The following is a 14,780-nucleotide window of genomic DNA, read 5'->3' as shown; positions in this document are numbered from 1 at the left end:
AATAAGTGGTACATCTCAGACAAACGAAACCAACTGCGTGCTCTTCTAGTTGACCCGAGTTTCTCGAGCTTTTTGGACTGCAGTTAGTTAGCTAGTTAGCCAAGTTCAATCGTGCAAATTTCTTAAACATTTGTTTTAGGTCTTGTATTTGATTGTAAAATTGTAGAGCGTGCTCAGAAACACGCAATGAGGTTATTTTCATGATGTTATTTTTAATGTAGCTCTTTTTTTCCTTGGTATGAAGAAAGCCAGAGAAATATGAGAAGTATGATGTTCCTGCACACTTTCACATCTGGTATGCCGTGCATGTTGTTGGACAAGCCGGTCGCACATCATTAAGCAAGGTGCTATGCAATACAAACATGGACGAGAAGAGCACTGCACCCGTCCTTGTGCTCTTCTTGTTCATGTTTGTATTGCACAGCACCTTGCTGGTATGCAGTATTCTGAATATTGTTCCCAAAGAATGGCAGCCGCATGTTCCTTGTAAAAATGTGGGATTGGCCCTGGCATCCAAGCAGTACTTAAGCACCATCATTACAAAGATAGAAATTTGCCGAGATCTAAAATGATACGCGCTAGGGCTGCGCCAAAATGGATCAAAGCTCTTGTTGACTTCTTTAACTTACATGCGGGCCTCTTTCTTTGTAGACAGAATTGAGAGCACTGCATACCACATGAGCAAGCACGTCGTTTTTCATATTTCGTGGGCTTTCCTTCAGAGCCCCACGAGCCTCACAGAGCCCCCTAAAATATAACATCATGGAAGCAACTTCATTGGACATACAGAGCTATGGTTCGCTGAAAATTGTTCACGTGTGACTGTCAATTTGTTCTGTAATTGATACTGTACAAAACAGACAAAACCTTACTGTGCGTCATATTGTGCCAACTATCATTGCCACTGCTTTACATTTTGGGCAGAACCCTGCAATAACGAAACCATTAGGGTAAGCGAAAATTTCACTTTTGCGAGAGTCTCATTGTTGCAAAATGAGGCAGCACAGATAGGGAATGTGTCACAACAAAAGAACTTTACTGTCAAAATTCTATCAGCCTACTTTGGCAACCCTAGCCCAAGGCTATAGAACCGTATTGCAGACAGCACAAAGTGTTCTCCAAGCTGCCATCACTGCATAGGTCAGCGATAGCAGCAGTGTCATAGGGTGGTACTTATTTATTTATTTATTGTACCCTCAGGGCCGAAGCATTACAGAGGGGAGTGGTAAAAACATTTCTGTGAAAAAGTACCCCAATACATGAAGTTTTATAATGTACCAATATAATACAACTACAATATTCTAATCTCAAATCAAATTATCAATACAAATCATCAAACTATAAAACAATGTAAACTCACAAGAAAATGATACAGGTAAGCACAAGCAAGCAAGAAGAAACAATGAAATAACATGAGATAAGAAACTGTTACGGTTAGTTGAAACATTCTTAGAAAGTTGATGGTCTGTAATATCTGCAGTGACAGCAGGAAGATGGTTCCACTCCTCACAAGTCCTAGGGAAAATTGAATACTCTATTATACCTTGATCACTTTTGGACATCTGATCAATTTCTCGAGATATCTCGTAACTAGGCACTGGACTCGCTAGTTATGTCGGTGTCGCTAGTGTGTCGGTGTGGAAGTGCGCTACGCACTTCCACACCCGGCACATCCGCAATCAATCAATACAGCCCGTTTGTGTAAACATACGTTCGGCGACACCAAATCTGCAGGCGATGCCTGTAGAGCGATGCTGAAACCAGCGTTCTTGCAGCAAGGGATGCATATTCTTGGACTTCCCGGACGATCACGAAATTGCTGCCGGATGCGTGGCAGCCCACGCTGTGGCCACCATCTCAAGCACCGTAAACAAAGTACACGTTGGTGGGATGTGGATTTCTTTGTTCTTGCCGCACTTTTCTCACTGAGCCGCAGATTATGCGCTGAGGTAGGTATGCAAAAATGGTCATCACATGTTGGTAGAGACACGCGGCTGTGCCATTTGAAACGGGCGATCAGCAAACAATATGGCGGCCATTACATGTTTCAGGCACATGCGGTAACTTCCGGCGTTTGGTTGTTTTTGTGAACAAAAATGATGGCGCCCACGCACCTTTTGGAGTCTGCTGCACTTGCGTGAGTAGGTAATATGTGGGATAACATTCCTACAAAATAAGTTGATATGTGATCGCAGCTCAGTGACATTTCGTTGTGGAGAGAGACGGTAAATGCATTGAATCTTTTGGCCATTCGCCGGAGATATGAAGATATCTTAAAACTAGGCTTTTCTCGGTGCTAAGTTTTGTTGTGGTTGGCCTTGCAGTAGGTGTTGATTGGCCACTGTATTCCTTCCTGGCTGGGCTCTCTTAGGCGTGAAGGTGCTTTTCAAGGTTGCTCTGGTGCTTCTGCGAGGTGTGCTTGGAGGAGGAGACGTTGGCAAGCGCTACCCAGCCATGTTTGAGACGTTGGAGGCCCTGCGATCTCTGCCCGGGCCACTTGTTCAGGAGGACTATCTCGTCACACAGGTATAATCTCTATTGCCTTATTTTGTGTCTTTGAACAACTCTTTCATCAGAGGGTTTCACATGGCAAGCGCAGAAACTTACACGCTTCATCTCCACCCCTTAGCTCCACTTCCTGAGGACATATGGACTTTGTGATACACTTTTAGTGTTCACATGCTGCATAGTGTTGTGTGCACTTTTTCTCCTTTTCATATTTCTCCTTCTTTCTTTACTTAATTGCTGGTCTCCTTCTATCACCTTTAAGTCTCCATAAACTTACCCCAGTACAGGTTAGCCAGCCGGTTTTACACAGGCTTAATTTCCTCTTTTTCCCTCTCATTTATCTCCTCTATCAACTCCTTAGCTGTCATTGTGGCTCTTACCAAGGTAATCATATTCGCTCCTCTCTAGGCCACTCATACACTCATTATTTATGAGCACAATTTCTTAATAATTCTTTTCTCCATCCATTCCTTTAACCTTTCATCACTGCCTCCCATGTGCTACCACATGCCATTACTGCTGCAATTGGCCACTCAGTGCAGTCATTATTGGCACATGTACACTGCCATGTGATGTTTTCGTTGCAAAGATAATGTATGCTTTGCAGAAGAGAGAAGGAAGATTGCTTTTGGAGGGCACTTCTGGTATATCAGAGCTCCAGAAGAGCAATTGGGTTTGTAGTAACATCTTGTATTTGCACATATCAACACATGCGGCAGCTTGAATATCTAACAACAGCATAGTGTATTGAACACTGATGCCTTGTGAGCGGCCCACAATTAGGCGTTTTTGAAAGTGTCGCTTTGCTCCGAGAGGCCAGAAAGTTTGAATTGGCCAATAAAGCCTGAAGCTTTACTTGAATTCAGCAGCAGCTTCAGAATGCAGCTGTAGGTCCAGACCACATGGACAAGCCAAAATCATGCCACCATCTCACAAAGTGGGCAGTAGCATAAATGAAAAAAATATAAGAATGCATTCTCACTAGTCCTAACTCGTTCGCATTTTATTTGCCCACAATGTGCAGTCTCGCAACTGTTTTTTTTTTTTTTTGTCCTTCTTGAATTTCAGTTTGTTCAGCTAGATGTCACCAGCCACGACATGATGAAGGAGCACCAGCGACAGATTGCCAAGCGGCGGCTTGCGCAGCTCTCCAAAGTGAAAACCTAGCAGAGGGGTATGGGACAGCCGTTAGCTCAGCAGCTACCTGTTGGTACATAGAAGCCAACAGCAACTCTGTCTAGAGAGAGAGAGAGAGAGCTAGGCTTCTTCTGAGAAACATAATCCTGCTTAAAAAAAAAAAAGTGTATGGCAATGTTGCCAAAGGCAGTCTTAGGCTCCTCATGACAAGCGGAATTGCGTGAAGGGTGTTGCTTCAGTGTTAAGTCATGTTCTAACCTTCACTGGTGAAAAGCACTATTCTACTCAAGGCGTCTTTTTGGGGGGGGGTATCCAGCCTCGATCAGTCACTTTCGGGGATGCTTTCACTTTTACGTGGTGTAACACCCAGCGTGATGCCTCACTGAAGTGCTGGGAATCTTGTCAATGCACTTGGAAACTACGCAATGTGAGAATAATGCAGATTGGAGGTATGGCATACCTTTGGTCACATCCACGTCAACTGGCTAAGTCAATCAGGGTGCGCTGATAGGGATATCCCTAAGAATTATCTACGGAGAATGCAGACTCGGTTGTCTCCCAGCTGTATGTGATGGATGGCAGCATACAGAAATTTTTTGCATAGTAGAAACAAATGCTGACACTTTGTGGTGATGTAACACTGTAGAGGATGTTTGGCTATAGCCTTTATGACGATTGGAGGCAATGTGAGGAGATCGTACTGTAGTGGCACACAGCAGTGCACTCTAATGAGAGAGGTTTAGCATACCGCTTCTGTGCCATCACTACTGTTTTAGTGATCTCCCAGTTTTGCACATGCTAGCTTAGCCACACCTGGTGCTTAGTGCACCAGGTGGCTTAGCTACGTTGCACATGCAAAGATGCTCGAGCAAGCCCAAGTCTCTTGACCTATTGTAGTTTAGCTAGGTATATACAATTTCGGCAGATAGCCGAAGCAGTAGTGCTAAAGTAGAGTGGAAGTGGTATGCTGAAATTCTGTGTTGAAGCCACCAAGAGCCCGTAACTATGGTAAAGGACATCACCATACAAAGTCTGCCTGGGGTAGTTTCTCGCTAAGAAGCCTCCGGCAATATAATCCCAAGGAGCTTTTTCAACTGTGCCTGGCTTTGACTCAGAACTTGTCAGTAGTAAACTTTAGCATACGCTAAGATCATTTGTGAACTTTCATGCATGACATTCGTGAGATATTCAACAATTCATAGCTTGATACTGATTACTGACATCAGTTGAACACCATAATCGAGGCACAAACATTGCTAGGTGGGCCTCCTCACCGACAATCCAGCAGCTCGCTAGTCTAGTCATAAAAGTCTTATAAAGTCATATAAACAGTATCGTTTTTTGGCTGAAGTTCCCAAGTAGGATAAATTGTAAACTGTACCACTGTGTCTGCCTGACATTCTTAACCTTGACTTCAGGCATGAGGCCGCTGCTTGGTGCAAGTTGTAATCTGTAGTCCGTCGGAAATATCCGTGAGGATACATATGCTCATTGTCCACATTGCTACCTGATGGCTTAAACAGCGGACCATGGTACCTATGATGGTGGGAGCATTGTGGCACAATGTTTCTTACATACCCTACTTTCACACATGTAACCCACCTCCTCATATAAGCTACACAGCCCATTAGAGCTCTCAGGAAAGGTTTAAAAAATTCCGTTCAAGTAATGACTTGAACATCATTCTAACTGTTATAAGAGCAATTCAATACCATTGCTGGCACCAGGAAAAGCCATCACTTGTGCCCTCTGTTGAAGGCACGGTTTGGCTTCACAGCAATGCAGAGCATATTTGTGCAAATTTTGCCTTCAAATGTAAGTTCACGGCAGTGCTCGCAGCATTGACGTGAAATAGCTCGTGAAGGCAACATTTGAGTATTACCTTGGACCTGTACTTTCTTCTTCAATTTCTCAAGCTTTTGGTCTATGTTATATGCACGCAGATATGGTAACTTTCATGTCAATGTTCACAACTAGACGCTTGTTAGCTGTGCGCTATAACTGCCTTTCTGGAACACTGGATAATTTCAAGCTGCTTAACGTGTTGTGGTGGATCAATGTTGCAACATTGTTGCACTCACTTAGCCTCACCTTTCTCTCTGGACAAAGTTGGCTTTGGCAGATGTGGTAGTGTTGTCAAAAAATTATGAACCATGCTGAAGCGACTTCTGCAATAGCTGAAGTACTGTGAACCACTGTGAAGGGACCAACTCTTCCACAGCCTTTCGCTATAGCACCCTTGTAAGAGGGCAGCAATACAGGAGATAAATGTTAATACAACCACGCTAGTTAGTGTTGAAGACTGCTTGCTTGTATGTGGATGTAGATGACAGTAATATAGCTGAAAATCTGTTCTATTCTTTTTTTCTTTACTTCATCTACAGTAGGTTGACAGCAGCCTATCTTTCTGACATTTTTGTAGGGTTGTCCAATTGAACACAGATTTCAGTCATAGAAAGCCCTCTGTTTGATGAAATGGGAATGTCCACGTGATGAGGATGGAACACATCCTAAATGTGTAACGATGTTCGGGCAAACTTCTTTTCCTTGTCAGTGTGGATGGTAGTTCAGTCACATTAATCTAACTGATGCACACAGACAGTTGCACTACTATGACCAACAAAAATACCTATATTGATTACCGAGTTTTTGGTAATTGGTATTACAGAGTCTGCAGAGGGACTGCGTTTGTGTTTCACCTGAAGTTCAAATTCATTTCATTCTTCTGCAGCACTGTTGTTGGCAGCAGCGTTTCTCATCATGTTCTATTAGTGTTACTTGTGTTGCTGCGAATTGGTGCTGTTTTCTGGAACCATCATTTACCTGAGAACTTCCACTTGAAGGATGCTTAGATTGGCTAAAGAATGTGGGCCCATTCTGGCCGTTCCTGGCTCACTTAAAGTGGACCAACACCTACATCAACCGTGGCACCAGACAAGTGAACGTGGGACACACCAGCACACAGCAATGAACAATAACAAAGCGTGTTTATTGGCACTCCTTTAAATGCCTAAGAACTTCCAGAGAACCTGCACCCTCTGGTACTGGTTGAAAGAAATGCAAAAATGTGAGGTGTTCACCTACTTCCTGAATGCCTGAGTGAATTTTTTAACCAGAAGCACAGTTGCAAGTTTTCGCGCGTGTCTTGTGTTAGCATTCTCTCACATCATCTTGGTTATCACTCACTAGGTAGCCCACTCACATGAAAAGCTGTCGGGTTGTACCGAAAACTGGCTGACACAGTATCCTTCATCAGCAGATGCCTTTTACTGCAGTTAGGGTATTGCAGCAGAGTTAGCATAATATGGAAGTGCCACCAAAAGTGATTGTTTCAGAATACAAGACCTGCAGTCGGCACATGGCAGCTATAAATATATTGCATGTAGAAGGGCCGGTGTCTATGATGAGTACAGCGTGCGTCAAATTACGGTGCACCAAGCATGGGGACATTGGGCGAGTTATTTTTGAGTCAAATTGACAACCTTGTTTGTGACTTGTGCTTAAAGGGACGCTGAAGGGTGACAGTTAAATTAGCTTAGGCTGGTAGGCTATGTTTTCAAAATTCTATTTGTTGTTCTGTGGTGGAAAAGGGTAGATTTATTAATCAGGAAAACAAAGGCCAAGTTTTTTACTTATTTGTTTAATGTCAGGCCCAATTTGCGTCACCACTCTTCGCAATGCTAATCTCTAATCTTGATAAATTTGGGCCACTTTTATGTGGGAATGTTTTCAGAAAGTTTCTAAAGTGAGTCATTGTGAATCAATTTTACCGAAAGTGATTTTTTTTTTGTGTGTGGCTTATTTTCAAACTTCACTCCATCAAAAACGCTTTTAAAGCTTTTTCACCCAAATACTTCGTTTATTAAGCTTGAAAACACTGCACCACTGTCGAGCCTAGTCAGTGTTGTCTTCGCTTTCTGTATTATCACTTTCGATAGAAGAAGTGACCAGGAGACTGTCACCGTCCTCCTCATTCGAAGAACACCCTAGTACATCGCTTTCACTCTCAACTTTAACTGTCACAGTTATACAGGGGCTTTCTTTCACACTTGCGTATGAGCTGTCAGTGGCAGACACCATCGCTCCAAATTTGCCAAAAGGCACAAAAAGTGTGCGATTCCAAACAAGCGGCCTTTGAGTGCTGACAAAGTGGTGCTGTTAGTGGAAAACAGAGACTGCAATAAACGTGCCCCTTCAGCGCTGATGAAATGGCTGCCATCTAAGTTGTAGAACACAAAGTCTGAATAAACACGATCTTCAAAGCACTGAATTGGTGCTGATATCTATGTAGTAAAACCCACAGACAAAAAAAAAAGAGAGAGAGAGAAATAACCACAAATCTTAAATGTTGGCTCTGCAGACGTCTGTGTAGTATAAGAAAAGCTGAGAATGTGCTTGACAAGCTCAGCTCGTCCAAAGCAAAATTAACCAGAATCGTGTTGACGAGCTGCCAAGATCTATGACATCGCAAGCTCTTGGTTCAGAAACGCCAAGGCACTGTTTCCACCAATATTTCATGTCTGCGTCATTTCTGGCTTATCAAGCCACAAATTATGCATGGTGTAAAACTGACCTATATTTGGTATTTAAAGAAATGTAGTCTACTTATCTCAGCTTGGGTTTATATTCCCCTTCGGTTTCCCTTTAACAATTCAGTTCAGCATGGTTCACTCGTTGATTAAAAGTCAGCCTCTGAGCAACTGGCCTGATGCACTGCTTTGCACATTCATTAGTGTACAGTCTTTTGTGAGAAAGTAACAAGATTACTTTGGCGGCTGGGTCTTGCTGTGTGGTCACTTCATTGTTGGGTCTGCAGGAGTGCTTGTTATGCCTAGACACTTAGCAGTTATAAGCTAGATATACCTAGGCAGAGACTGTCTGCGCTGTATTGGGGGAGAACGAGAAAGTGGCTCATTGATTATCTATTGAATACTGATCACTTTTATCAAGAATGAGAAATCTATTGTCACCACTTCATCCTAAAGGAGTGTGCTCTTCAAGAATGAGGTTAGTTTCGTTTTTTTAATAAACTAAGTAGCTGCATTCTCGAGCGTGAAGTATGTCTGTTAGTTTAGCTCTGAATTACTTTTTCAGCATGTGCTTGATGTAAAGCCTGTTTCACATGGTGCGCCTTTCCCAAGGAAAATTTGACGCATGTTTTACTGTTCATATGGTACTGTGCAAACTCTCTCAAGTGACTGTTCGCAAGTGCCATTTTTCGTGCCTGAGGAGGAAATTATTTTTAGACTATCTTGCGTTGGGTAGCACAAACTCAATACAACATAATGAAATTTAAAACACTTCATAACATAGCTTGTTTACTGTTCTTTTTTGCCTTCTTATTTCTCTTTATTTTTATTTTTGTTCTGATAGCTTATAATCTATGGCACAGTAGTGTTTCCTGTAGCCTCATGTAGTGATGTTCTTTAACCATACGTGATGCCTTGTACATTAGGGGAGGGGGGCAGGGGTAGTAAAATTAGGTGAGCAGATTATGCTAAACCGAGACAAACCTCTTCATTCCTAAGCTTGGATATCTGTTGCTGTTATGTGGTGCTAATTTCCATGCTAATTTCTATACTGTGCGCAGTAAACTTCAACATAAGTGACGGCTTGTCTGTTTCAAAGCAACGCAAAGCTTTACTCACTTCTGTATGCACCATGAATGTTTATTAGTATACGCGCAATTGAAGTTGCAGCATAAGTAGAGTTATGGCATAAGTTGCAGCGTATGTTGAATAGCAGCAAAATTTGAGCTATAGCATAAGCTTAACAGTGCGAAATCACATACACTCGTGAATTACAAACCAGTTAGCCATGGATTAGCGAGATATTCACACAATGTGAAACAGGTTTGCATGAGTACCTTATCTTTTGTATTGTATAGATTTGTGCGAGGGCCACACCTACAACTTGGCAGCCCAAAATTTTGGAAAAACTATCAACTGAGAAGCAGTCATATTTCGTGTGCTGCTACTAGATGGTACCTAGTACCTCTGATGCAATGCTACATCCAGGGATCCAGGGTGTGCACAAGTGAAAGCTGCGCCGGCACCATTTTGACCGTAAGGTTCAGTCCCGTATAAGGGCCTGAAATTGTGAGAAAAAAAAAGTGCGGCCCTTGCGCGAGTCTATACGGTAGATCAGATACGATGATATGAACGTCTGTAATTAGATACGGAGTACTAAAGGAGTGATTTGGGGTTTGGGACGTGTTGCAAGGCAGCATCATTTCTTTTCAATGCCTGTCTGACTAGCAAACTTTGCTGGCATTGCTGTTCTCACATCACAAATTGCAGTAGGTATAGGCAGCTTTCTTGGCAGATGCCAAGGCCTGTCAAGCCTCAACCTTTCTGCGCACAGTTTGGGAGGATAGATTGCACTGTTGAGTGTTCTCCTATATGCTGCCGTTTTGGTCTCTTTCACAGAAGTGGAGGGCACATTAGTTTGCACATTTTCTGTGCAAAATGTGTGTTTATCTTAGTTGTTGACTACAGTTTGTTTTCAAATGAGTGAACAAGCATTATCAAAGCAGCACTCGTGACCAGTGAATGATCCGTGCTGACTGACTCATTAGCAAGCCGGCCCCCATTTTTTTAAGCAGTAAGAGTTCTTCACTCTGTTTTGATATTAAGAATCAACTTGCCATCATGCATTGCTTCTTTTTTCTTTTTCTTTTTTGTAATATGCAGTCGATACACGAGTCTTGTTGTGTCTAGCTCTTGGCTTGCAGATGCAATGTTTTAAAGGATTCATTATCGATGTGGGGAGTGGGGCTTTTAAGTTATTAAGTGTATGTGTGCTGTTATGACACTTTTTTATGTTCTGTTTGCTGTTTGTGCAGATTTGTTCGACGGTCTGTAGCAAAGATCTCTGTTGTTTCATGCTTTGCTTTCACCCACTGGTTTTGTAATACTTTGTTTACCATGGCACCTTTGTTATTCTTATATTTTATTCTGTTTTCAGTTCTTGTTTTCAGAATGTTTACATTGTTTTGCTTTTCACTCTTTCTCTTCTTGTCGTACATTTCAACAGTGCAAATTTATCATGTCATATCACAACTCTCGCTTATTGATGTTTCCGAGCTTTTGTTACTGTTGCAACCAGCCGCAGGACGTATTTATGTGCATGTTACATGGTACGCTTGTCGTGGTTTGCGGGTCCAGAAGTAGCCAGCTGTTATTTACCTTCCTAGAACACACGCAGTTTGTTTATTTATTTACTGTCTACACTCCTTGTAACTTAGTCATTTAAATTACTGGGGAAAACAGTCTTGTACAAGAACCTATTTTAAGTGTTTTATGGTGATGGTGTCCGCATGGACAGTAGAGTTTCTGACATGTTTCTGGAGACTTGCTGCTATGCGCTAAGCTTATGTAATGCCCATTTTTGTTTTGTTTTGTATATTTGTCTTGTAACAGCTGTTCTTCTGGCATTCTCTCTAATGCTTGATTCATTTCTTCTTGGCATCACGTAAACTGTTGCTCTTCTTTAAGGTGCTAGACATTAAGCTATTGCTTCAGTGACTCTCCAGTGATGCTTGTATTTTGGCCACAACCGCAAAGAACAACTAGTAATTGTGCACCAATTTTCTTTAGTGCTTCTCTCTCTCTACATTCCATTCACTCTGCTTCGCTTTTGCAATTTAGAGTACAACCTCATTGACCTTTTGTAGATCTTAGGTGCCACAAAAACACAATTTGCACTCGATGTTTCACCACATTGCTGTTTCCTTCTGCTGCATATGTAAGCAAGGGTCTTGGTATATAGCAGAAGTATTTATGCCACAACCCACGTTATCTACTCTAGATGAACCTAAACTGCACCTTCCTGTTCGAGTTATCATAACTGTCGCGCTAGCTTTCAGTGAATGCCTGCTCGGATTCATGGTACAATCATCAGATGTTTGAATGGCAAGAGCAATATGGCGTGTTACAAAGACAGTAATACTGCATATTTATATGTAAGACTGGCAGCATGGCTTACAGCAATGAAGTAACTGCAGCCTTTCTTTCCCCTATGATTCGGTGTAGAACATTGATTTAATGAAGTTGTACCTAGAGCTAAAATTATAAAAAGTTTTTTGTGTGTGTTGCATTTGAATTGAGGCCTTCAGTGTTCATGGTGTGGTGAAACCTTTTTTATCACGCACAACAGGATCACATAGAGCATTTTTTTAGCACACCCAAATGTTCCACGGCCACTTTTTTAGACTACATGTGCTGTCACATCATGTCTCGACGAGCATGCAAAGAAAATGACAACCTTGCAATCACACTAGTCACCGTTCACTGGAAAACAGCATCTTGGCGAAAGCAATGCGCAATAGGCATGAAACTACGAAATATGTGCATTGAAATTTCTGCTTTATGTAAAACAATTTTCAAAATGTTCTAAAATTTTGATTTAACAGTCTATAAATTTGATACTAGGACCTTTGAAAAGCTTGTTTATGCAGTGCACAATACATATTTGTCAGATTTGGAAACTTCTGTAAATAGAGCTTACAGATTTGTGTTGTTCTTGTTGTGGAGTGGTGTGGTTGGCAAATTGCGTGGTTACATTTTTCAGAACTTGACTAATTTTTTGGCAATGTTGCTAATAAAAATTCAGGCTTTAAATCAAAATTCCGCATCCAACAGTCGGTAGAATCTACCTTGCACTCTTTAATGAAACAAATTTAACTCGGGTCAGTTCGGTGGCTTTCGTAAAAGGAGGTTGTGTGTTTCACATGTATTTGAACAGGAAAAAAATTGCAGTTGGGTTCAAGCTAATGCTTTTGGGTTGCTTAGATAAAATGTGGTTGGAATTACGATGCAGTTATTCTGCGGCTCTTTTTTAAATATGCGCACTGTGTGCAGGTGGTTGTGACTGTGCAGCTCTTAATTGTGCAGCATGGCATTGAACCGCTCATAAAACAGCATGGGCTTTGAAACATTTGCCTAACGTTTTCAAATTAGGAACTTTACCTTCGCTTCATTAGGTGTTAATTGCTCATCTGAAGTCTCCAAAACATGGATATATTTGACGTATGCCTAGTCACAATGGCAGTTAGAGCTTGCCTGCTTCTGTGAACATAAACATAAGACACTTCACCAGCCATCACAAGATAGTGAAGTACTGCATTTTCTCGAGTTTAACCACCCCACGAATTACAGTACCCCTTCTTTCCAATGCCAACAAGACTTGGGGTAAAAGGGTCAGAAAAGAATACATGCCACTGTTTCACATACCTTGAATTTAAGCGCCCTTTTTCCCACTTGATCATGAAGACATGAAAAAAAATGGAGGAGGGGAGGGGTTATATTTGAGTAAATACAGTATTTGAATGTGTACGTCACACATGGCAGCAATGGGCGTAGGACACCAGATCAAGTGGTACAACTCCCATACCTTGCAGGACTTTTGCGATGGTTTAAAAAAACCGAATTGTTAGCCTTGCATTCAAGTCTGGCTACCCTGGCTGTAGAAATCTAAAACAGTCATTCATATAATGAAAGGCTAGATGTACTATCTGTTCCCAAAATGCGTAGCCCAGCATGACTGTCACCATGATAGCCACAAGTCATCGTTATGATGGTATTTTTGTTGCTGGCACTCACTTCAAAAGTCCAATGGAGGCCACTCTACTGCTATCACATAAACCCAGTGACAGAAGAAATAGATTCACCGAAGCCCTCCCATTGGCGTCACAAAGGGGTCTTTCTTTCTTAGAACAGATGGTACATCTTGACAGATAGTACCAGAGTAGGCCGATACGCACCATACTCAATTACATTGCGGGTGTGTATATTGTAGAACATATCAGAATGTGGGTAGGGAGGGGAACAGTCCTGCACATAAAGTGCCACCACGTTTCACGTGACCGCCCATACGTTATGTACGCTTGACAATGAGACACACATATCGAGTCATTTTCTCTGGCTGATAATTTGCATGTGTGCAAATGCCTTGTAAAGCCATTTCTGCAGAGTATTATTTTTGTGACCTGGACTGCCTGCTTGGAACGGTACAGGCTGTTGCACATTGTACAGAGTCTAGTGCACCGAGTATTTTTGTATGTAGATGCCTCCCCTTTTTGAGTCCACGTTAGATTCATGTGCCTCCTGTTATGTTGCAATGGTGGCAGTAAAGCTTTTTTATTTGTCCTATCTATCCCTTGTCTTCATTGGAGTGCTGTATCTTATGAACATGTCTGTGCTCATTGTCGTGGCCAAGCGGCTACGCAGAACTCAAGCAGTGGTGGCCGGCTATGAACACTTGTATCCGGTCAACCACTTTGCTTCTGCCCCCTCACCGTTTAATGAGCTTCACTCACTGGCACCCTCCCACAGCTGACCTTCCTCCATTTTGACCATACTGTTCGAGGTTCCCATCACCTTGAAGCCTTGATGACAGTGCAATTGCCTGAACTTTGAAGGTTGCAGTACGTGCTGCATGGTGCTTTCCTGTCATCACCAGCAGAAAGCGCCTGAAAGCACGATTCGAATCGGCTAAACGACGCACCACACTACAGCTGACACAATTGAAGCACACTGGATCTTTGCCATGCGATCTGGTGGCGACAATGATCCCATCATTGCCAGGACAGTAACTTTGCGCTATCTTGTAGTGACTTGCAGAAAACTGGCATGCGAGATGCTTAGTGTAACTTTTGTCCCCCCAAATTATTTCACTTCAAAGTGGGGGTGCGGGCCTTGTCTGAGTAGATACAGTAGTACTATACTCGCATGAAATGTGTCAATTAAGGACTAACTGCGCATACTATTGCCTCCGCCATTTCCAGTTTGTGTGACATCGACGTAATTTTGGTTCGCACACTTAGATTAGACACCGCATCATCTCTAGTAATGTGATTTGGTTCTTGACGACACAGCTTGGCACACTCTAGTAAGTTAGCGCACATAGGGGTGTCCTAACATTAAAGTTTCACCATCGTGTTTCATTCCTCGAGTATAGTACATGTGATGAACAGCAAGCAAATGAAGCGTCAGCCCCGAGCGAACATTGTGGTTGTCTTCATCAGCTGCTTTCCCTGCTTTAAAAGAATTATTGCCTTGATGAAAACCAGTCCTGTGTCCCGTAACTATTGCACCAGGCCAAAGCTTCCCTCGTTTGATCACTGTCATTTGAAC

At 42.3% G+C, this 14,780-nt stretch overlaps 1 protein-coding gene across 2 annotated transcripts in view; it reads left to right on the top strand.

The window, feature by feature from the left end:
• The window catches only part of LOC139056281 (TBC1 domain family member 10B-like), a 30,223-nt gene extending 16,425 nt beyond the window's left edge, over positions 1–13,798 (top strand). For both annotated transcript variants that reach the window (XM_070534382.1, XM_070534383.1), the window contains exons 9-10: positions 2,372–2,526; positions 3,577–13,798. In XM_070534382.1, the coding sequence (XP_070390483.1) occupies positions 2,372–2,526; positions 3,577–3,675 (254 nt within the window). In that variant the 3' untranslated portion in view covers positions 3,676–13,798. The remainder of the gene's footprint in view (positions 1–2,371; positions 2,527–3,576) is intronic.
• Positions 13,799–14,780: the final 982 nt, after the last annotated feature.

The sequence above is a fragment of the Dermacentor albipictus genome, chromosome 2 (genome assembly GCF_038994185.2).
Source record: "Dermacentor albipictus isolate Rhodes 1998 colony chromosome 2, USDA_Dalb.pri_finalv2, whole genome shotgun sequence".
In the NCBI taxonomy this organism is placed as follows: Eukaryota; Metazoa; Arthropoda; class Arachnida; order Ixodida; family Ixodidae; genus Dermacentor; species Dermacentor albipictus.
Note: the sequence above shows the minus strand (reverse complement) of the source record. Positions and strands in the feature narration are given on the sequence as shown.